This window comes from Schistocerca nitens, chromosome 1, assembly GCF_023898315.1.
Source record: "Schistocerca nitens isolate TAMUIC-IGC-003100 chromosome 1, iqSchNite1.1, whole genome shotgun sequence".
Classification (NCBI taxonomy): Eukaryota; Metazoa; Arthropoda; class Insecta; order Orthoptera; family Acrididae; genus Schistocerca; species Schistocerca nitens.
Genome location: NC_064614.1, coordinates 187,898,019 through 187,921,702, shown reverse-complemented (window position 1 = coordinate 187,921,702; position 23,684 = coordinate 187,898,019). Strand labels below are relative to the sequence as shown.

Sequence of the window (23,684 nt, the reverse complement as noted above, 5' to 3'; positions counted from 1 at the left end):
GGGAAAATTTCATACAGAAATTGGTCATTATGGAATTGGTCCAGCACTGCGTCTGATACCACTGACTTCTGAGCAACGTTGCTGGTTGTTCTAGACTAGAAATATCGTCGATATCTGTTTATGTATCCTGTCAGAGAAAAAGTGTTTAGAGTCACGAATGGTATACACTATATACATACCCCGACTGCAACAACGTTTTAAAAACATTGTCTCTAAACGCCTGTTTTAGTTTAAGTTCGACTAATTCGGAACAACAAACGTGCTAAGAAAACATACACTAACTGAGAATAAGATGGGAGCACATCTTTTATTACGAATGACGGAATTGTCTCGCTTTAAAAACACGCTAAAAATATAAGTATAAAAATTAGACGGTAGGGTTATGTTGCAAATCATGTATTAAAATTTGAGCAATGCTATTTATTTATGCTTAAATGGTGAGAGGCTGAACACAACGTTGGAGTTATGGCAGTGAGTTGCAACACCTGCGGGTGCTTTGCTTACATTTACAGCTTTGGTCAACTTGAGGTTTTCTTCGGTAACTTGTGATGGTAACTACTACGTAGCAGGAATTAAATTTAAAAAAAAAAAAAAAAAAAAAAGCTTGAGCATGGAGACATTTTTCCTAGCACAGCAGTTGTCAATGAGACGAGGCCGCTGCCCTTCGTAGAAATGTCGTGGCGTTTCGCCTGGCAGTAGATAGGCGTCGCATCAGTCGCCGCAATAGCTCCGGAGATTTCAACGCTGGGTTGGAAGACGAGCCGCGACGGCGTACGAACTCTGGCGGCAGCTGCGGGAACTGCTGCTGGCCGTGGCCGAGGCCCTGGCTGTGGCTGAAGCTGAAGCTGGCCGAGTGATGGACCGCCGCCCCCGCCGGCCTGAAACACGGCGGAGGCGGCGCCTGTGTTAGCGTACACTGTTCAGAGATCGGTCTGAAAACACGGCCGTTAGTCTGAAACTGGGATACATCTACGTTCTGAAACGATTAAACGTCAACCTGTTTGATCAGAATTACATTTTCCAGTTTTTTCTTGATTTTTTTTTTAATTTCGAACGACTATTTTGTTATATTAATACAAATACAGAATTACAAAGAAGAGAACATTAAAGAAGTACCCTTCTTCAGTACAGCCAAGTGCCTTAAAAATCATCCCATAAGGTTGTTAATCTCTACTAACATAAATCATTAGGATTTGAAATCAGTTGCAACATAGAAGCATGATGGTGCTTAAAGAAATAAAGGACGTGAAACGTCTATGACTAACACTTAAAACGTTTTGTCCAGTTGTAAATGCAGCCTTCACAGATAAACGACAATGATATTTTTCCTGGTTTAAGACACAACAGAAATACAAAATGATCAGTGTGGTTTCGCAGAGGAAGACTGCACTGACACAACCCACAAATGCTATCTGTCCGTATTCGCATGTGATTTCTCAAAGTTACATTAACCACCACCGGTGGCGAGCAATTTGATGGAGAACCTTTGACAGTGCATAGCCACTCGTCCTGCCGAAACGACAGAACAGTCAGAGAACCGTCAGCCATATAACCCAAGCAAGATCGTAAGAGATGGAAAAGAGCCACCGTGGTACAACAACCGAGTTAGAAAACTGCTGCGGAAGCAAAGGGAACTTCACAGCAAACATAAACATAGCCAAAGCCTTGCAGACAAACAAAAATTACGCGAAGCGAAATGTAGTGTGAGGAGGTCTGAGAGAGGCGTTCAATGAATTCGAAAGTAAAGTTCTATGTACTGACTTGGCAGAAAATCGTAGGAAATTTTGGTCTTATGTCAAAGCGGTAGGTGGATCAAAACAAAACGTCCAGACACTCTGTGACCAAAATGGTACTGAAACAGAGGACGACAGACTAAAGGCCGAAATACTAAATGTCTTTTTCCAAAGCTGTTTCACAGAGGAAGACTGCACTGTAGTTCCTTCTCTAGATTGTCGCACAGATGACAAAATGGTAGATATCGAAATAGACGACAGAGGGATAGAGAAACAATTAAAATCGCTCAAAAGAGGAAAGGCCGCTGGACCTGATGGGATACCAGTTCGATTTTACACAGAGTACGCGAAGGAACTTGCCGCCCTTCTTGCAGCGGTGTACCGTAGGTCTCTAGAAGAGCGTAGCGTTCCAAAAGATTGGAAAAGGGCACAGGTCATCCCCGTTTTCAAAAAGGGACGTCGAACAAATGTGCATAACTATAGACCTATATCTCTAACGTCTATCAGTTGTAGAGTTTTGGAACACGTATTATGTTCGAGTATAATGACTTTTCTGGAGACTAGAAATCTACTCTGTAGGAATCAGCAAGGGTTTCGAAAAGACGATCGTCTGAAACCCAGCTCGCGATATTCGTCCACGAGACTCAGAGGGCCATAGACACAGGTCCCCGGTTGATGCCGTGTTTCTTGACTTCCGCAAGGCGTTTGATAGTTCCCCACAGTCGTTAAATGAACAAAGAGCATATGGACTATCAGACCAATTGTGTGATTGGATTGAAGAGTTCCTACATAACAGAACGCAGCATGTCATTCTCAATGGAGAGAAGTCTTCCGAAGTAAGAGTGATTTCAGGTGTGCCGCAGGGGATTGTCGTAGGACCGTTGCTATTCACAATATACATAAATGACCTTGTGGATAACATCGGAAGTTCACTGAGGCTTTTTGCGGATGATGCTGTGGTATATTGAGAGGTTATAACAATGCTAAATTGTACTGAAATGCAGGAGGATCTGCAGCGAATTGACGCATGGTGCAGGGAATGGCAATTGAATCTCAATGTAGACAAGTGTAATGTGCTGCGAATACATAGAAAGATCCCTTATCATTTAGCTGCAATACAGCAGGTCAGCAACTGGAAGCAGTTAATTCCATAAATTATCTGGGAGTACTCATTAGGAGTGATTTAAAATGGAATGATCATATGAAGTTGATCGTCGGTAAAGCAGACGCCAGACTGAGATTCATTGGAAGAATCCTAAGGAAATGCAATCCGAAAACAAAGGAAGTACGTTACAGTACGCTTGTTCGTCCACTGCTTGAATACTGCTCAGCAGTGCGGGATCCGTACCAGATAGGGTTGATAGAAGAGATGGAGAAGATCCAACGGAGAGCAGCGCGCTTCGTTACAGGATCATTTAGTAATCGAAGACTCTGCAGGAGAGACGCTCAGTAGCTCGATACGGGCTTTTGTTGAAGTTTCGAGAACATACCTTCACCGAGGAGTCAAGCAGTATATTGCTCCCTCCTACGTATATCTCGCGAAGAGACCATGAGGATAAAATCAGAGAGATTAGAGCCCACACAGAGGCATACTGACAATCCTTCTTTCCACGAACAATACGAGACTGGAATAGAAGGGAGAACCGATAGGTACTCAAGGTACCCTCCGCCACACACCGTCAGGTGGCTTGCGGAGTATGGATGTATATGTAGATGTAGAAGAACGCCAACAGGTACTCGTAAAACAGTATGAGGCTATGATAATGTCGTCCATTCCTGTTTCTTGCACGTAAAGAAGCTATCACAGCCTAACTACTACCAATAAAGAAATCAAAATTAGCAACAAGTACATTTCATTTTGCGAATAGCTGAGCTTAACAATGAAAAGACAGCAGTATGCACCCCTGTTACAAGGACAGAGACACCAACAGTCGCGCTGAATTGCTTGCCGATACTCTATTGGTTCAAATGGCTCTGAGCACTATGGGACTCAACTGCTGAGGTCATTAGTCCCCTAGAACTTAGAACTAGTTAAACCTAACTAACCTAAGGACATCACAAACATCCATGCCCGAGGTAGGATTCGAACCTGCGACCGTAGCGGTCTCGCGGTTCCAGACTGCAGCGCCTTTAACCGCACGGCCACTTCGGACGGCGATACTCTATTGATGTCATTTTCAATGAAAAAGCAATTCTTGTATTGTCGTAAAGCAATCACATCGTATTCACGAAATATGAAGAAAAACTGCTGTACTGCTGTCAATTATCTTGCTGATAACTATTAGTTCCTAGTAAAATTATGCTGGAAAATAGCTTTACATTAATAAATGATTATAAGCAAATAAAAATAGAACCGACTCCTTTGGCAGTCCCAGTGCGTACGAAATTAGATGCTCGTCAAAAATTTTCATGATGAACATTCTTCTCGTTTGTAATCTCTGTCCGTACGACATCAGTTATACTACGTGAGATTTCATTTAGCAGACTGGATGTAATAGCAGAACGAAATTAAATTCCCAGTATACATGTATCGGAAGTGACATTTATTTGTAGATGGATCATAAATATTATTTATTATTTACCAAGGCTTAGAAAAACTAAAACATACAGTTTATAATCTCTTTTAATCGCATGAAACTCAATAAATATACAATAGACCATCATGTTATTCGTCTAGCTAATTTTTGAAGCTGCATTCGTAATTGAGTTTCAACTACATAGTAATCTACTACACGGCCGAATAAATTGATAGTGATATGCACTCACTTGTCAGAAACTGGTGAAGAAGAAGAAGAAATACATCTCACTGAGACAACGTATGCCTTTCTGCGAAACTCTGTAGGTGAAATGAATATAGGCGTTTCGTTCGTATCAATGGTTCTGTGACACACCATTATACTTGTTTGTATGAAATCAAATCATATGTGACGCCATGCTTGTGAAACCACAATAGGAACATCGACTTGGAAGCGACAGTAAACGGCAGGTAATTCAGCGATAATTAGAGCGAGGAAATGGATGCAGATACTTTGAAGGAGATGGTTGTATGAAATTATCACTTTGAAAATGTGGAGAAGTAAAGAAGACAACCAATCAGAGAAAATGTTACAGCAATATGTCGTCATTTTGGGTTCTGGCCAGAGCTTACTGCCTGCAGTCCCAGAATGAATAAACACAATGATAGGTAGAAAGTGAATTTTGGAGAAATAAAGGAGGAAAACAAGCCTAAAGTGTAATGTCCCTTCGATGTCGAGATCATTAGAAACACTAGCTCGGATAGGAAATCGGCAAGATCCTTTTCACAGAATATGGCATTCACCTTAGGAGACTTCAGGAAATCGCGAATGGCCTACATCAAGAAGACTGGGTGAAGCATCTTGGGAGAGAAGGGTCGGTGCTGTTCTAATGATCTTTTGAAACTACAACAGTGTCATGGCAGCAAAATTTCTACTAGGAATTAACTACAGTATTAGTGACCTGTTTGATTTGCGCAGCAGAGACAAATAATATGTAGTACTCGGCATATAAGTTGCGTCAAATTACAGTTAAAATGCAACTCTTCTAGGTAAATTACAGCAAAAGAAGCCTCCTCAGTAGAGATCACTAACACATTCTTTCGTGGTGGTGCTCAACTTTGAGGTAACTCAATCGAATCCTGATCGTGGAAGTTATTTTCATAGCCAGAATTTTGTCGGCAAAGAGGTAGTGGCGTAAAATTCCTGATCATTATCACCAGAGTTTGCGCCAGCGTTCTGGGAGAAATTCAAAACCCCTCCACAATGTCTCATTGAGTGAGGGTCCGTGGCTGTGATGCTGATCCGTTAGCTGGGTGGTCGTCGGACCCTGCGAACCCCTTTTTGCTGTTCGAGAGCGGCAGGCTGTACGTCGGCACTGACATCCTATCTCTTTTTCGTTATCGTCAGCATCAACAACGACACATTCATGGTACTACACACTACATATGCACGTATCAGTCACCACCACGACTTATTTTACACTCAATACAATGATACAGAAGTTGTTACAATTGTGCCTGCTAGAAGGGCTTGCACCAGGCTACACTACATGCCTTGGTATTAGCATGATTGCTAGACTGAGCTTTCAAATGTTCAGATGTGTGTGAGATCTTATGGGACTTACCTGCTAAGGTCATCAGTCCCTAAGCTTACACACAACTTAACCTAAATTATTCTAAGGACAAACACACACACCCATGCCCGAGGGAGGACTCGAGCCTCCGCCGGGACGAGCCGCACAGTCAGTGACTGCAGCGCCTTAGACCGCTAGGCTAATCCCGCACGGCAGACTGTGCTTTAATTTGTTGCGACTTACGTAGCAGGAACTTTATATCGAGGGCGTTTTTTGTCCTGTTCATCAAAAGCAAACAGCGGATACTTGGGAGTCTCTTGGACACCATAAGGTTGGTTGCAGGGTATAGATATAGATAAGCTAGGAAATCGGAACACAATCTCATAGCGTTCAAACCGTTGCGGAAGGACGAAGCTGGTCGAGTTGAAGTCCATCGGCCAGGTTCAGACTAGAGTAAGACATTTTTCTACGTCTATCCTCCCGAGACTATGAAGACTTAAAAGTATGCGAAATTCACTGAGATTTCAACGGAACTCTTACGCAGAGAAAAAAAACAGATGTCTGTGCCTTACCCGTATTGTGATTGTGTAAACCGTGTTAGACTAATTTAGAGTAAGCAGAGTATAACATAAATGGACTGAGTGAAATCAGGGTGCAAGATTTAAGAAAAATAAATAATACATTGAAATATTTCTTTGGTTTATACTTTATTGTAGAGTAATTTCAGTTGAAATCTTCGTTCATGTTTGAAGCCGTTGAAAATGGTTTGCTATGATTTTGTATTCCTCGCTGGGAATCTGCCCAGCGAATAAACTACACTGTATTTCCTCATTTTCAGAGTGTTGCAGGGCTATCTGTTTTAGTTGTTAAAAACCATTCAAAAGCAAAGATCGCATAAAAATTTCTTTATTTAAGACGACAGGTTTCAACAGTCATTGCTTTAAAATCTTTTTGTTGTAAAATATGCTCACTTTACACTGAACCTCATGCACAAGATGTCAAGTGGATAAAACTCAGCACGTCATGTTATTAAATATTTCAGCAATGACAAACGTTTGTAATGTGCTGCGTTTCAGTCACTTGACATCTTGTGCGTGAAGTTCAACGAAAAATGAATATATTTTACAACAAAAAGATGTTAAAGACCTAAAGATGACGGCAATGAATGTTGAAAGTTGTCGTCTTGAATAAACTACAGCGTATTTATTGAGTGAATCTAGTTAATTGAACTGAGTGGCACTCTTTTTTTTCTCTCTGTACAGGTCTATGTTACCTATCTCCCTCTCCTAGGTCACTAACCCATGCTTGTCCGGTGGCGCTCGACACGGAGACAAGTAGGTTAGAATCCTGGTGGTGGAAAATTTTAAATGTCAGTGTTTGGCCGGCAAGGGGAGGAGAGGTGGTGGTGCAAAGTTCCTGTTCATCAGTCTTTGCGCCAGTGCACTGGATTGAAGTCCAAACCTCTCCGCAGTGTCTCGCGAATTGAGGGCATGAGTGACTGTTCATGGTGTTCCTTCCGGCGGCTCTCCTTGGTGCTATCCGAGAGGAGAAGAGACCATGTGCCATCAGCGGTAGCATCATCTCCGTTCCCTTCTTGCTTAACACCAGTACCGCAACGCTAGACTGTACAAACACTCATCACAGTCATCAATACGGCCGGCCGAAGTGGCCGTGCGGTTAAAGGCGCTGCAGTCTGGAACCGCAAGACCGCTACGGTCGCAGGTTCGAATCCTGCCTCGGGCATGGATGTTTGTGATGTCCTTAGGTTAGTTAGGTTTAACTATTTCTAAGTTCTAGGGTACTAATGACCTCAGCAGTTGAGTCCCATAGTGCTCAGAGCCATTTCATCAATACGACACATACACTTGACACTTCATAACAGTTCCGAGGAAGACAAGGGCAAATCCCGTCCACTGATACCCATTTGCTCCCCAACGCTCATTTCCTGTATATGGGACTCTATGTCAAATTGGTAATGAGTTGCGATAGATAAAAAAGGAAGATCACGATTAATCAGCCCATCAGAAATATCGTCAGATGCGGAGCACATGTTCGTATTGGACAAGGACGAGGGAGAGGAACCATTACGGTATTTAGTTTCAGCGATTTAGGAATATCTTCGGAAAAGTGAATTCCGATAGCCGAATGGATATTCGAAGCGCTGTCTTCCCATGTACGAGCTTACTACATCGCTACTGCGCATCATCACCTAGTTACTGTAGGTAAAGTGTTCAGTGAGCTGAGTGTTTCTGGTAGATGGGCTGCTGAGATTGCAGTACACTATGCGTACGAGGCTAGTGAACTTCATGCTCCCGGGAACAAATCTCCTATTACTGCTTCTTCAGAGACTCTTACCTGTTAGGATAGGAGCGCTTCGTGTGTTGTAATGCTGCTGCACAAGGTACTTGAAGGGAATGCTTGACTAATGTAGGATGAATATAGCATGACATCTCACTACAATAACAATGTTATTACTTTTGTTCTTTGAATATTGTAAGTTGAACACTTTATTCATGTAAACATTATACATTACTGTAAATAAGGAACTCGTGCCATACATTAGCTTAAGAAAAAGATAGATCTGCGATTGACAGCGAAACGGTTCTACATCTTATGATACACTATAAACATTGTCAATCACAATTTAGCTCTTTAGGAACTATCATATTGCTAGCTCTGGCTTCATCGTCCAGAACTACCTAGGCTATTCAGTGAGTTCCCTTACATGGATAAGCATCAATTTGTAGTAATGTGGTTGAGGTTAATTTTCATAGTAAACACATTAACGGAGGAAAAGCTAAACAATTAGAACTTCACATGCTTGACGTCAGGTAAGAAAATGGAGCACAGGGTAGAGAACACATGCCCCTTTTTTAAACTTTAAGTTTAATTTAAAAAATTAAGAAATTAAGTAGCAAGAATTAATAATTTATGAGTATTTTGCTGTTTCTGCACTAATGTTAATTAATTCAATTATGCTACTAACTCTAGTGAACTTGAATGAGTCGTAAAAAAAATTTAAAGAACTGAAGGATTTTAAATCTATGGCTTAGACATAACGACAGCTTCGATTAATTTTTATGTCTAATTTCAGTTAATCTAGGTGAGCGGAGATTACAAATAGTAATTTATCGGATCAGGAACTGTGTCCAACGCATGGGCTGTACTATGGCTCTTGCATATTTTGTATAATAATATACTGGTAATAGAGAATACAGTGTTATGTTCTTGTGTGAAAATGCTGTTGAAGACCGAATCTTTCAGAAGGATAACCATGGCTGTATCAGTTTTTCGGATGAGTGTGTATAGAATGTGAACAGAGTGAGAGGGGTAGCAGGTTGAAGAGAGCGCTTGTCGAGCCTGGGAAGGAGCCTGGTCTCCCGCCTCCCGCCGCACCCGACGCTCACCCGAAGCTGGAGCTGTAGGAGGCAGCGTGCGCGCCGCTGCTGTAGCTAAAGGCGCCGCCCCCGCCGCCGCCGTAGCTGGAGGCGTGGCTGGCAGCGAACCCGGGACCGCTGAAGCTGGAGGCGCCGGCCAACCCACCCTCGGCCACGGCGCTCGCCCCCACACCGCCCCCTGCTGCCTCAGATGCCGCCGCCGCAGACGCAGACGCCGTGGGCAGTGGGGCCGCCGCCGCCACCACGTGGGGCTCCGGGAACACGAAGACGTCGCCCGCTCCTGCGGAAGATCACACTTCATAAGAGCTGCTCAAAGCAGAAATTTCAGTGGTCTCGCAAACACATGTTGCTACAACTGGGAAACTTATTTATGTTATATTCGCACATATTGTAAAGGAACTAATGTTAAGTGCCAATTTGATTAAAAAAAAACGGAAACAGAATACTATGGTGGTCAAAACAAATGCTGCATATTCTGAAGGTGGTAGGGGTAAAATACAGGGAGCGAAAGACTATTTACAATTTGTACAGAAACCAGATGGCAGTTATAAGAGTAGAGGGGCATGAAAGGGAAGCAGTGGTTGGGAAGGGAGTGAGACAGGCTTGTAGCCTCGCCCCGATGTTATTCAATCTGTATATTGAGCAACCAGTACAGGAAACAAAAGAAAAATTTGGAGTAGGAATTAAAATGCATGGAGAAGAAATAAAATCTTTGAGGTTCACCGATGACATTGTAATTCTGTCAGAGACAGCAAAGGACTTGGAAGAGCAGTTGAACGGAATGGACAGTGTCTTGAAAGGAGGATAAAAGATGAACATCAACAAAAGCAAAACGAGGATAATGGAATGTAGTCGAATTAAGTCGGGTGATGCTGAGGGCATTAGATTAGGAAATGAGACACTTAAAGTAGTAAATGAGTTTTGCTATTTGGGGAGCAAAATAACTGATGGTCGAAGTAGAGAGGATATAAAATGTAGACTGGCAATGGCAAGGAAACCATTTGTGAAGAAGAGAAATTTGTTAACATCGAGTATAGATTTAAGTGTCAGGAAGTCGTTTCTGGAAGAATTTGCATGGAGTGTAGCCAGTATGGAAGTGAAACGTGGACGACAAATAGTTTATACAAGAAGAGAATAGAAGCTTTCGAAATGTGGTTCTACAGAAGAATGTTGAAGATTAGATGGGTAGATCACATAACTAATGAGGAGGTTCTGAATAGAATTGGGGAGAAGAGAAATTGGTGGCATAACTTGACTAGAAGAAGGGGTCGGTTGGTAGGGCATATTCTGAGGCATCAGGGTATCACCAATTTAGTATTGGAGGGCAGCGCGGAGGGTAAAAATCGTAGAGGGAGACCAAGAGATGAATACACTAAACAGATTCACAATGATGTAGGTTGCAGTAGGTACTGAGAGATGAAGAAGCTTGCACGGTATAGAGTAGCATGGAGAGCTGCATCAAACCAGTCTCTGGACTGAAGACCACAACAACAACATTGCGAAAATGTAATATTATACAAACTGAAAGTGGAGGGTATGCCCGCACATCCACCGTCGTCGCGACTGCACAGATATTGCTTCGCCGTTTTCCCCCCTCCCACGAAAGCAGACAAAACGGGGTGTAGAATATTGTCGATATGAAGCTATGCTGGGGTGCTGCGGATGCCAACCAAGGGAGTCCTGCTGTGAAATGAAATGGAACCCCAGACCATCATTCCTGGTTGCGCACCCGTATGGAGGGCCACAGTCAGGTTGGTATTGCACCACAGTCCGGTGCGTCTCCAGACACGTCTTCGGCCTAAAACCTCATTGACTGGAGCAGAATTGTCTTCAGCGATGAGTCCCGCTTCGAAATGAGCCGCGATGACCAGCTAAGACACATCTGGAGTCGCCCCAGACAACGATGGGATACCAGCCTGACTGTGGCCCGCCAAACGGCCCCACATCTACATCTGCATCTACGTACATACTCCGCAATCCACCATACGGCGCGTGGCGGAGGGTACCTCGTACCACAACTAGCATCTTCTCTCCCTGTTCCACTCCCAAACAGAACGAGGGAAAAATGACTGCCTATATGCCTCTGTACGAGCCCTAGTCTCTCTTATCTTATCTTTGTGGTCTTTCCGCGAAATATAAGTTGGCGTCAGTAAAACTGTACTGGGGTCAGCCTCAAATGCTGGTTCTCTAAACTTCCTCAGTAGCGATTCACGAAAAGAACGCCTCCTTTCCTCCAGAGACTCCCACCAGAGTTCCTGAAGCATTTCCATAACACTCACGTGGTGATCAAACCTACCAGTAACAAATCTAGTAGCCCGCCTCTGAAGTGCTTCTATGTCCTCCCTCAATCTGACCTGATAGGGATCCCAAACGCTCGAGCAGTACTCAAGAATAGGTCGTATTAGTGTTTTATAAGCAGTCTCCAAAATTCTACCAATGGACCGAAGACGACTATCCGCCTTCCCCACAACTGCCATTACATACTTGTCCCACTTCATTTCGCTCTGCAAGATCCAAGAGAACATGTAATAACTCTGTAAGTGTCAAGCCGAATAACTAAACGCATAAGGGCCAGAGGCGGACCAACGTGTTATGGGCTTGCTCAATTTGTGAAGCCCTTTCTCCTGAATAAGTAATTCAATTTTTCTGAAACTGTAATCATTTTTTTTATCTGTACATGTACATCCTATTTACCGATTTCCGTCCCATTCTGATAATTCCTTAGTGGTATGTGGCTGTTTTTTCTTAAAGTGTACTTCGGCAACTTTTGGATACCACCTAGTATGGTGAAAAGCAACTTCATAATAATATTAGAGCATGGCAGAGGACATCGAATGAAATTTCCAGACTCCCAAAGGCTTGGAACGCGCCGCTTTGGCTATAAAACTGCAGTCAGTCACTGACTAGCACGTGGAAGTGTGTGTGTATGTTTAAACCAACTTGCCTCAGCTAATTTCTGTCGTATTTAAGAACTCAGTAACTACTTAAATTAAGTGAAGTTAATGGTTTCTTTTAGACGGTGAAAGCTAGGCAGACTTTGCATTCCTATCCACGGCTGGTTACGCTAGACGCGAATCCACTCTGATATTTACGGGGTACAGCTTGACTATTAATTTAGCTATGCAGGAAGTACCGTAACGCCATCAGTGCATTAACACACTAAGTTATATTCCTGAACAATACTGCAGTAAGACAGCCGACATATGACGCTGCAAGGCGCTATCAACGTCGCTACGAGGTTGATGTATTCGAAGAACATGATGATTGCCGCATCCTCTTACTGAAAACCGTACTACTAGGCGCATTCCAATACGTTCACTTACAGGCCGAATTACCTGGCACTCGTCGCTAATTAGTTGTCGTTTTGTGACCCTAGCTCCACAATGATGCATTTCCGACTTATGGTCATCCGGATCTCGATTCGACGGTCCCTACCTTGATCTGAATAATGCAACACATTTCAAAACCTTCTTCAACGTTGACTGAAATGAGCTATGGAGTATCCTTCAGTCCAATACAAATAATACCTTGATAAGAAATAGTTTTGTTTTCACAAAGACGTATGAGCTGCTCTTTCCAGACACATAAAGTCTATTACAAACTCAATCGAAAAAAGATCAACGGCGTTACACAGCAACGAAGTGTGTTCCGTCTGACAGTTTGTGACTTTACAACCAGGTAGTTTCAACTGAAAGTGATGGTGCAGCTGTGACTGATGTTATAGCTGAGTAATGACGAATGTCGTGTGATACTAGTTTCCTTGTTTCTTTGTACCAATATTCAGTCTCACAGGAAGTTTATTAGGTATAATGAACTACGGCAGATGGATAATGCAGGTAATTAGATCAGTTTATTGCATTGGGTATTGCATCCTCCGTTGCAAACATGGTTTACGCGAGCAAGAAAATAGAAAGCTCCAGTGGTTATATGAAAAACCTGAGATAAACCTACAAACACAATCGCGTTTGTTCGCCAGCCAGCAGCACCACTTGACGTGGGGGCTTACCAGCATAAAGAGCGGCCATGAGAGAACCCCCGTGCGGCCTTAACACTTCGCTGCTGGAAAGCACTACCCCATGGATACTAGCTGCCTATTTGCTATTTGCTGCCAATCACCAACGGCAGCTACCTGCCAATCACTTTCTAGAGTGACACATCCAAAAGCCTGCCGACATGCTGTTTCTTACAAGTCACCTACTAGGGTCGTCTTCCAGTCAGCCACCAGAGTATGGTTCAAATGGTTCAAATGGCTCTGAGCACTATGGGACTCAACTGCTGTGGTCATCAGTCCCCTAGAACTTAGAACTACTTAAACCTAACTAACCTAAGGACATCACACACATCCATGCCCGAGGCAGGATTCGAACCTGCGACCGTAGCAGTCGCACGGTTCCGGACTGCGCGCCTAGAACCGCGAGACCACCGCGGCCGGCCCACCAGAGTAGATACAGTCATAGCGATCTCTCTTCAAATTGTCCAGTGACATCCCTGGTATGTGACACTGACAGTTTCGATATAGAGGAAACCAACAGTATATCGGGAAAGACATTCACCAGTATTCGGAAATCAACCGTCCTGAAGATAATAGAAGCAAATCGGTCGATACGTCGGCAATTTAGCTGCTTTACTGTTTTACAGTGACGCGACCTAATACCCAAAATTTTGTTCAAAATGACACTGACCGTGGAAGCCTACTAACTGATAATGACAGGTATTTTCACTTTAATATGTTTATTATTGTTTGTTTTATCAGTTGTATTTGAATAGCAATTACTTTTTCCCAAGTTTAACCTTTTAATTCAGTTTTTCCTATCTCGTGAAATGTTCTACAATTTGAAGATGACTGGTCCATGCAAGGGGATCTCCAGTTAGCGATCGGCGTTTAAATATTTGTAAAACAGCTGATGCCACAACGATATTAAAAGAATGAATATGGTTAATTTTACTAGCAGAATTAAAACTCCACGAATGACATGGGCCGCATTTGTCGATTGTTAATCAAAAGCAAATGCGAAAACTGCCTTAGAAAAGAACGACAATGTCTACTGAAATGCTTTTTTAAAATGGCTTATTTTCCGTCACAATACCATTTAATTTCATCAAGAAATCATATGTAATTATTTTGGAAAATAAAACTAAACATTGATAAATAAAACTATTTCTTTCCTTCGTTCTAAATTTAAAAAATACTGATTTTCTGCGAAGACAAGTTCCTGTAAATGAGACCCGGGGCCACCACTTCATCTCACCATCGAAAAAGCCATCGATTTCATATACTGGGAACTATATATCCTCTGTTTCCGCGGATTTTCTGATCAATTACCTTAGAAAGGTTAAAATCATAGTTATCAGATTCTAATGAAGTCTAGTGGATGAAATGCATGAGGAATGCACTAGAAAAATCCTAAACTGCCAAAGAAAAAGAAAAGTTTATCTGCCCACAAAGACCCTTACGTGTGAGAAAACTTTAGTACAAAACGTCTGAAGTCTAGTGGATGAACTGCATGAGGAATGCGGGAGAAAAATCCTAAACTCCTTAAGAAACATAAAAGTTCATCTGCCCACAAAGACGCTTTAACAGCCAAAAAACTTTAGTACAGAACCTTTGAGCATTCACCTGCCTGGACAAAAACTTCTACTTCCACCTAGTCCAATCTACATGAAGAGATATTTGTAACTGGAGGAGATCTGAGACTCATGAAGAGGTTGTGGTAGACAGGTTCTAAGGCGAAATCAAACCCAAAAACACATGTAACATGACTCGATGAGCCCTGTATTTCTGCGATACATCGGCAGCTGCACGTATACAGCTCAACGTGAGAGTGCCACAGGAAATCTGACAACGTGAAAATGACAAGGAAAACCGAAAATGGTGCTGACCCCCCATAGTACACAAAACGGGTCAGATCGCTGTTTCAGAAGAAACGAAAAAAGCATGGTAAATTTGAAAGAACGCAAAATCCCAAAGATTGGCAAAGTTTTGCAGAAGTTCGAAATATAGCTGGTAGCTCAATGCCAGATGCTTTTAATAATTTCCACAACGAAACTCTGTCTCGGAATCTGGCAGAAAACCCAAAGAGATTCTGGTCATACATGAAGCACACCAGTGGCAAGACGCAATCAACACCTTCACAGCGCGATAATAGCGGTGAAGTCACTGATGACAGTGCAACTAAAGCAGAGTTATTAAACACGGTTTTCCGAAACTCCGTCAAGAAAGATGGCGAAGCAAATATTCCTAAATTCCAATCAAAACAACTGCCAAGATGAGAAACATAGAGGCAGATATCCTCGGTGTAGCAAAGCACCTTAAATCACTTAATAAAGGCAATCCGCTGAATTACAGGCCCGTATCACTAACGTCGATTTGCAGTAGGGCTTTAGAACATTGAAGTACCTCGAAGAAAAAGATTTATTGACATATAGTCAGCACGGATTCAAAAAATATCGTTCTAGTGAAACACAACTAGCTCTTTATACTCAGGAAGTAATGAGTGCTATCGACAGGGGAATGTCAGATTGACTCCATATTTTTAGATTTCCAAAAGGCTTTCGACACGGTTCCTCACAAGCGTCTTCTAACCAAACTGCGTGCCTACGGAGTGTCGCCTCAGTTGTGCGACTAGATGCGTGATTTCCTATCAGAAAGGTCATAGTTGGTAGTAATAGACGAAAAGTAATAGAATAAAACAGAAGTAATATTCGGCGTTCCCCATGAATTGTTATAGGCCCTCTATTGTTCCTGATCTATATTAGCGACATAGTAGACAATCTGAGCAGCCGTCTTAGATTGTTTGCAGATGATGCTGTCATTTACCGTCTTGTAAAGTCGTCAGATGACCAAAACGAATTGCAAAATGATTTATATAAGATATCTGTATGGTGCGAAAAGTGGCAATCGATCACGAATAAAAAAAGGGTGAAGTTTTTCACATGAGTACTAAAAGCAATCCACTAAATTTCGATTACGTGATAAGTCACACAAATCTGAAGGCTGTAAATTCAACTAAATACTTAGGGGTTACAATTACAAATAACCTAAATTGGAACGATCACATAGAAATTGTTGAAGGTAGACTGCGATTCATTGGCAGAACACTTAGATGGTGCAACAGGTCTACTAAAGAGACTGTTTACACTACGCTTGTTCGCTCTGTTCTGGCGTATTGTTGAGTGGTGTGGGATCCGAATCAGGTGGAACTGACGGATGACATTGAAAGAGTTCAAAGACGGGCAGCTCTTTCTTTTTTATTAGACCCGTGGTCTACGGGTAGCGTCTTTGATTCACTTTGATTCATAATCAAAACGTCTTCGGGCCCGGGTTCGATTCCCGCCACTGCCTAAATTTTGATAAAAAATCAGCATTGGCGGCCGAAGACTTCCGCCATAAGAAGTCAGCCTCATTCTGCCAACGGACTTGTCAAAGAGGGCGGAGGAGCGGATAGAGGTTCAGGGCACTCTCTTGTCCTAGGGGTGGGAAATTGCCCCTAAAGGCGGAAGAATCAGCAATGATCAACGACATGAGGATGCAAAAGGCAATGGAAACCACTGCATTAAAGACACGTAACGTGTATCCACAGGACATGTGGCCTGTAATTGAAGAAGTGTCATGATGATCTCTCCATTGGCAAAAGATTCCGGAATAGTCCCCCATTCGGATCTCCGGGAGGGGACTGCCAAGGGGGAGGTTACCATGAGAAAAAGATTGAATAATCAACGAAAGGATAACGTTCTACGAGTCGGGGGCGTGGAATGTCAGAAGCTTGAACGTGGTAGGAAAACTAGAAAATCTGAAAATGGAAATGCAAAGGTTATATCTAGATATAGTAGGGGTCAGTGAAGTGAAGTGGAAGGAAGACAAGGATTTCTGGTCAGACGAGTATCGGGTAATATCAACAGCAGCAGAAGACGGTATAACAGGTGTAGGATAAGTTATGAATAGGAAGGTAGGGCAGAGGGTGTGTTACTGTGAACAGTTCAGTGACTGGGTTGTTCTAATCAGAATCGACAGCAGACCAACACCGAGAACGACGTCGCAAGCTGAAGATGAACAGATATAGAAAGTGTATGAGGATATTGAAAGGGTAATGCAGTATGTAAAGAGGGACGAAAATCTAATAGTCATGGGCGACTGGAATGCAGTTGTAGGGGAAGGAGTAGAAGAAAAGGTTACAGGAGAATATGGGCTTGGGACGAGGAATGAAAGAGGAGAAAGACTAATTGAGTTCTGTAACAAGTTTCAGCTAGTAATAGCGAATACCCTGTTCAAGAATCACAAGAGGAGGAGGTATACTTGGAAAAGGCCGGGAGATACGGGAAGATTTCAATTAGGTTACGTCATGGTCAGACAGAGATTCCGAAATCAGATACTGGATTGTAAGGCGTACCCAGGAGCAGATATAGACTCAGATCACAATATAGTAGTGATGAAGAGTAGGCTGAAGTTCAAGACATTAGTCAGGAAGAATCAATACGCAAAGAAGTGGGATACGGAAATACTAAGGAATGACGAGATACGTTTGAAGTTCTCTAACGCTATAGATACAGCAATAAGGAATAGCGCAGTAGGCAGTACAGTTGAAGAGGAATGTACATCTCTAAAAAGGGCCATCACAGAAGTTGGGAAGGAAAACATAGGTACAAAGAAGGTAGCTGCGAAGAAACCATGGGTAACAGAAGAAATACTTCAGTTGATTGATGAAAGGAGGAAGTACAAACATGTTCCGGGAAAATCAGGAATACAGAAATACAAGTCGCTGAGGAATGAAATAAATAGGAAGTGCAGGGAAACTAAGACGAAATGGCTGCAGGAAAAATGTGAAGACATCGAAAAAGATATGATTGTCGGAAGGACAGACTCAGCATACAGGAAAGTCAAAACAACCTTTGGTGACATTAAAAGCAACGGTGGTAACATTAAGAGTGCAATGGGAATTTCACTGTTAAATGCAGAGGAGAGAGCAGATAGGTGGAAAGAAGACATTGAAAGCCTCTATGAGGGTGAAGATTTGTCTGATGTGGTAGAAGAAGAAACAGGAGTCGATTTAGAAGAGATAGGGGATCCAGTATTAGAATCGGAATTTAAAAGAGCTTTGGAGGACTTACGGTCAAATAAGGCAGAAGGGATAGATAACATTCCATCAGAATTTCTAAAATCATTGGGGGAAGTGGCAACAAAACGACTATTCACGTTGGTTAGTAGAATATATGAGTCTGGCGACATACCATCTGACTTTCGGAAAAGCAGCATCCACACAATTCCGAAGACGGCAAGAGCTGACAAGTGCGAGAATTATCGCACAATCAGCTTAACAGCTCATGCATCGAAGCTGCTTACAAGAATAATATACAGAAGAATGGAAAAGAAAATTGAGAATGCGCTAGGTGACGATCAGTTTGGCTTTAGGAAAAGTAAAGGGACGAGAGAGGCAATTCTGACGTTACGTCTAATAATGGAAGCAAGGCTAAAGAAAAATCAAGACACTTTCATAGGATTTGTCGACCTGGAAAAAGCGTTCGACAATATAAAATGGTGCAAGCTGTTCGAGATTCTGAAAAAAGTAGGGGTAAGCTATAGGGAGAGATGGGTCATATACAATATGTACAACAACCAAGAGGGAATAATAAGAGTGGACGATCAAGAACGAAGTGCTCGTATTAAGAAGGGTGTAAGACAAGGCTGTAGCCTTTCGCCCCTACTCTTCAATCTGTACATCGAGGAAGCAATGATGGAAATAAAAGAAAGGTTCAGGAGTGGAATTAAAATACAAGGTGAAAGGATATCAATGATACGATTCGCTGATGACATTGCTATCCTGAGTGAAAGTGAAGAAGAATTAAATGATCTGCTGAACGGAATGAACAGTCTAATGAGTACACAGTATGGTTTGAGAATAAATCGGAGAAAGACGAAGGTAATGAGAAGTAGTAGAAATGAGAACAGCGAGAAACTTAACATCAGGATTGATGGCCACGAAGTCAATGAAGTTAAGGAATTCTGCTACCTAGGCAGTAAAATAACCAATGACGGACGGAGCAAGGAGGACATCAAAAGCAGACTCGCTATGGCAAAAAAGGCATTTCTGGCCAAGAGAAGTCTACTAATATCAAATACCGGCCTTAATTTGAGGAAGAAATTTCTGAGGATGTACGTCTTGAGTACAGCATTGTATGGTAGTGAAACATGGACTGTAGGAAAACCGGAACAGAAGAGAATCGAAGCATTTGAGATGTGGTGCTATAGACGAATGTTGAAAATTAGGTGGACTGATAAGGTAAGGAATGAGGAGGTTCTACGCAGAATCGGAGAGGAAAGGAATATGTGGAAAACACTGATAAGGAGAAGGGACAGGATGATAGGACATCTGCTAAGACATGAGGGAATGACTTCCATGGTACTAGAGGGAGCTGTAGAGGGCAAAAACTGTAGAGGAAGACAGAAGACTGGAATACGTCAAGCAAATAATTGAGGACGTAGGTTGCAAGTGCTACTCTGAGATGAAGAGGTTAGCACAGGAAAGGAATTCGTGGCGGGCCGCATCAAACCAGTCAGTAGACTGATGACAAAAAAAAAAAAAAAAAAAAAAAAAAAAATAGCGGAGATGGTGCTACAGACATGATACGTGCATTGGAGTGGCAGTAATTAAAACAAAGGCGTTTTTCGTTACGACGGAATCTTCTCATGAAATTTCAATCATCAGCTTTCTCCTCCGATTATGAAAACATTCTGTTGGCACCCACCTACATAGGGAGAAATGATTATCACGATAAAATAAGATAAATCAAGGCTCGCACAGAAAAATTTAAGTGCTCCTTTTCCCACGCGCCGTTCCAGACTGGAACGGTATAGAGACTGCTTGAACGTGGTTCAATGAACCCTCCGCCAGGCACTTTATTGTGAATAGCAGAGTAATCACGTAGATGTAAATGTAGGTGAAACACTACACTAAGCGGCCAATTTTGTTGTCAAATTGACCTCTCCAATAGCTTTGACAGATTAAAGGACTGAGGCCGCTGTAGTTGGCTCAGCAGACATTGTCTGTACCAGTAACAACTGTAACTTCACGCTAACAAACGTAGCACCCTTGCACGAACTGTCGCCGCATAATCCGTCAGCACTCCTCTCGCTCGTTTAGACTGTCACGCGAATTTTATCTTTTTTTCTTTTTCTCCAAGACTTGCCGTTGCATTTTTCCCCTCTGCTCTACACCGCTACCCTTCAAAAGCTTGTGCTAGCTCCCAGATAGGACAATGTTAATGAGCAACCACACCCAGACGTATGGCCAAACTCAGATTGCGTGAACAGCAGATTAACCGTTTCCCAGAGGGGATAAAACTTTTGGTGGTGATATGTGCGTATAGGAGTTCTAATTATTTAATTATAGCAACCGTAGACGAAGAGTGACTAGATCTTCCACAGCTGGACTTAAGAAGAGGAATGTTTTTAACAGAAAAACGTCAATAGCGTGACCTAAAAGTTACTTCGCTGAGAAATAAGTCTTTCCTTAACTTAAAAATACAGCCTTTTTTACTTGCACTAGAAATTCCGTCCGATATGTTTCGCGCATTGTTCCAGACGGTCCCAAAGACATAAATGTTGGACGTACATTGAAGGTATGTATAATACGGACGGAGACTGAATGACATTTCACCTTGAGCCTATGAGATACGCCTGAAGAAACTAAATTCGATTGGGTGTGAACGAGAAGTTCGATGCACCGAGACAAAAGGAGACTAACCACTACGTTTCCCGAAACTTCTCATGCTACCTAAGAACGGACAAGCTGTTAATTTTAAAACTATCTGACAATGATTATGATATTTCATGCTTTCGTATTGTCGGCTACATACACTGTGGTTCATAGTGGAAGGAAGCGTAATGAAAAATCTAGGTATCTTCATAGAGGTTGTGAATCAGGTGAGAGGATACGACCGTGTAAAGTCGAACAAGACATTCGAAACCAAGAAGACGAATGGGCAACGAAACTTTCAGATAATGACTTCCTCCTACAGGTTTTCAGGACCACAGCCACTTGTAAACTTCCTGGAACCATCTGACGTCCGTCGTGTTCCCGTGAAGGTAGACTCGTTGCATTCGATAGGCGACTATTGACCTTGGCTTTTGTTCAGGTGTCAGGTTGTTGACGACTACTGCAGTTTCGACACCTTCACAGGGAGCGCGTGATAGAAAAAAACACTTCCGAGAAGAATGACATAGGTCTGGAAATGCTTTTTCCCGAATCGCTTTCATTCTAAAGTATAGACCGAGAAGAATGACGCTCATTAACAGAGTTTTACACCGTGAGATGTCGCCAGTTTCGTATCTGTAATTTTGCAGATGAATGTCAAACAACAGATTCCTCATAATGCTTAAGACGTTTCAGTTTAATTTATTTTCCCTTCTATGGAACACTAGACGTGAAAGTTGAAGCAATTTCTAAACAGAACTGCAGTCGTTTTCTTTCTTTGACATGAACCAATACCAATCAACAACAACGTGGAATTGCGGGAGCCAAATCACGAAAACCACTAGACGCTGCTGTGATGGGTACCTATTCACGGACAGCCATTCTTAGTCAAACAACCATCTTCGTGTCACCAATTGACATTAATTCAGGTAAAATGAAAGTACCTTGGCGTGGAATATAATAACACTAAGCAACCTTCCTTTAATCTGATGGATTAATACGTGAATTGATCGCTTGACCGAAAGTGGTTGTCTATAAATAAATGTACATCACAGTAGCTTTCGGTGCTCCGTAACGCCTTTCTTTAAATACACTGAAACTGTATACAGCTGGATACGGGATATAATCAGCGATTCAAGATGAAACTCTGAAAGACATGGATCAAGACAGTCGGGAAGAAGCAGTATTTCTCGACTTCCAAAAAGCCTTTGGCTCAGTACCACACCTACACTTACGACACAGCATAACCAAATTTTATCAGTTTTTGTTTCTCGTAATGTTTTAGTGTTTATATATAACTTTGCAGTGCTGATGAAGGATATAAAGGTAATTTTTTTCTTATTTCAATATTTTAGGTGTAATTTCAAAACATTCACTATTACTAAAACTAGGCTAACATAAGAAACTATTGTGTTCAACAAACTGGGGAATGATATATAAGAAAATAATATTTACAAGAACAGTATTTATAACAAGCAACAGCCATTCAAAAAGCATATTCTTTAGTTTAGGGTGAATTTAATTAAAAAGTGATCTTCTTTTGTGTGGTGCTACCTTCGTTTCACCCACAAAGCCCCGTGTATACTCCCCTATCGTAGCTGTATGCCACTTTCCTTGATACGTTTTCTCCACAGACCAAATGTCTTCCTGGAAATGTTCCCGTGTTCTTCACTCACATTTTCAAAAATCTGTCTAAAGAAATCAATATGTGAATACAAGTAGGTCATTTTAACTGACATTCTTCGTCCAGTGGTATTGCAGCTTTGAATTAGAGCACCATTAAGTTTTAGGTAATTCTCATTTATTTTCACATAGAAACCCATGTACCAGTATTCTGAAGGACTCCAGTGCATTACGTTCGTTTGGAGTCATTACTTCCTCCAGATCTTTCGACTGAATGTAAAGTGAAGCGAACCAGAGGCCCGGTAAACAATTCCACCTCTCACTTTTGTTTCAGATGTCTGGGGTTAGGCCTTTGAAAGTGAAGAGCAGCAGAATCACCAGCCACACCTTTCTTGAGCTGTTTAATTAGTCCGTATGCAATATCCACAGGGAGTATGGCCACAATACAAAAATAGCAAACATCATTATGGTTTATGAGCGCCGTCAAAATTCGACGGACTACAAAAGGCATGGTTTTTCTTTCGCCTACCCTTCCAATACAGACCTACAGCTTCACATGGCAGACGAATGGCCCAAGAAATATCCACATCCCTAACCGTAATTCCAACGTAAGACTTATATGCATTGCAAAACTCTCCTAATACAGTGTTATGTTTAACTTGTTTATGTCCAATGTGACAGCCACAGACATAACAGAAAGAGTCAACTGGTAATTCCGGCTGCAATTTTTTAAGTCACTGTAAAGAAAACACAACAAAAAACTTAGCAGCAATTTCGAATAAACTAGAAAACGGAAGAATAATTTTGCACTAATTTTGCATTGAACGACAATGGAAATGAATCTAATAAAAAACATGACACTGTGAATTATCAGGTGTAAGTAAATCAACGAACAGTGTTTTATTCTAGGTCTTTTACAAACAAGGATATCCTAAGTATCTACAAAACAATTACAAACAATCCTGTTGGGTGAACATCCGCAACTGAGCATTATAGCATAAGTTGAAAATACTGCTTAAGTTGTAAGTTACTTTATTTTCACACGTCCGGTTTCGGACTGTTATAAGCTCATCCTCAGGTGTCGTAGCTGTTCTGTGGTCCCCGAGCGCAGCGTGTACCAGGCGCGGTGTGCTGTCTATGAGCGCAGAACAGGG

At 42.0% G+C, this 23,684-nt stretch overlaps 1 protein-coding gene across 1 annotated transcript in view; it reads right to left on the bottom strand.

Annotated features, from left to right (window-relative positions):
* Nucleotides 1-399: 399 nt before the first annotated feature.
* LOC126245092 (keratin, type II cytoskeletal 68 kDa, component IB-like) overlaps nucleotides 400-23,684 on the bottom strand; it is a 79,905-nt gene continuing 56,620 nt past the window's right edge. Inside the window, exons 2-3 of the mRNA XM_049948289.1 lie at nucleotides 9,230-9,500; nucleotides 400-878 (exon numbers count right to left, since the gene is read on the bottom strand). Coding sequence (XP_049804246.1) covers nucleotides 641-878; nucleotides 9,230-9,500 — 509 coding nt within the window. The 3' untranslated portion in view covers nucleotides 400-640. The remainder of the gene's footprint in view (nucleotides 879-9,229; nucleotides 9,501-23,684) is intronic.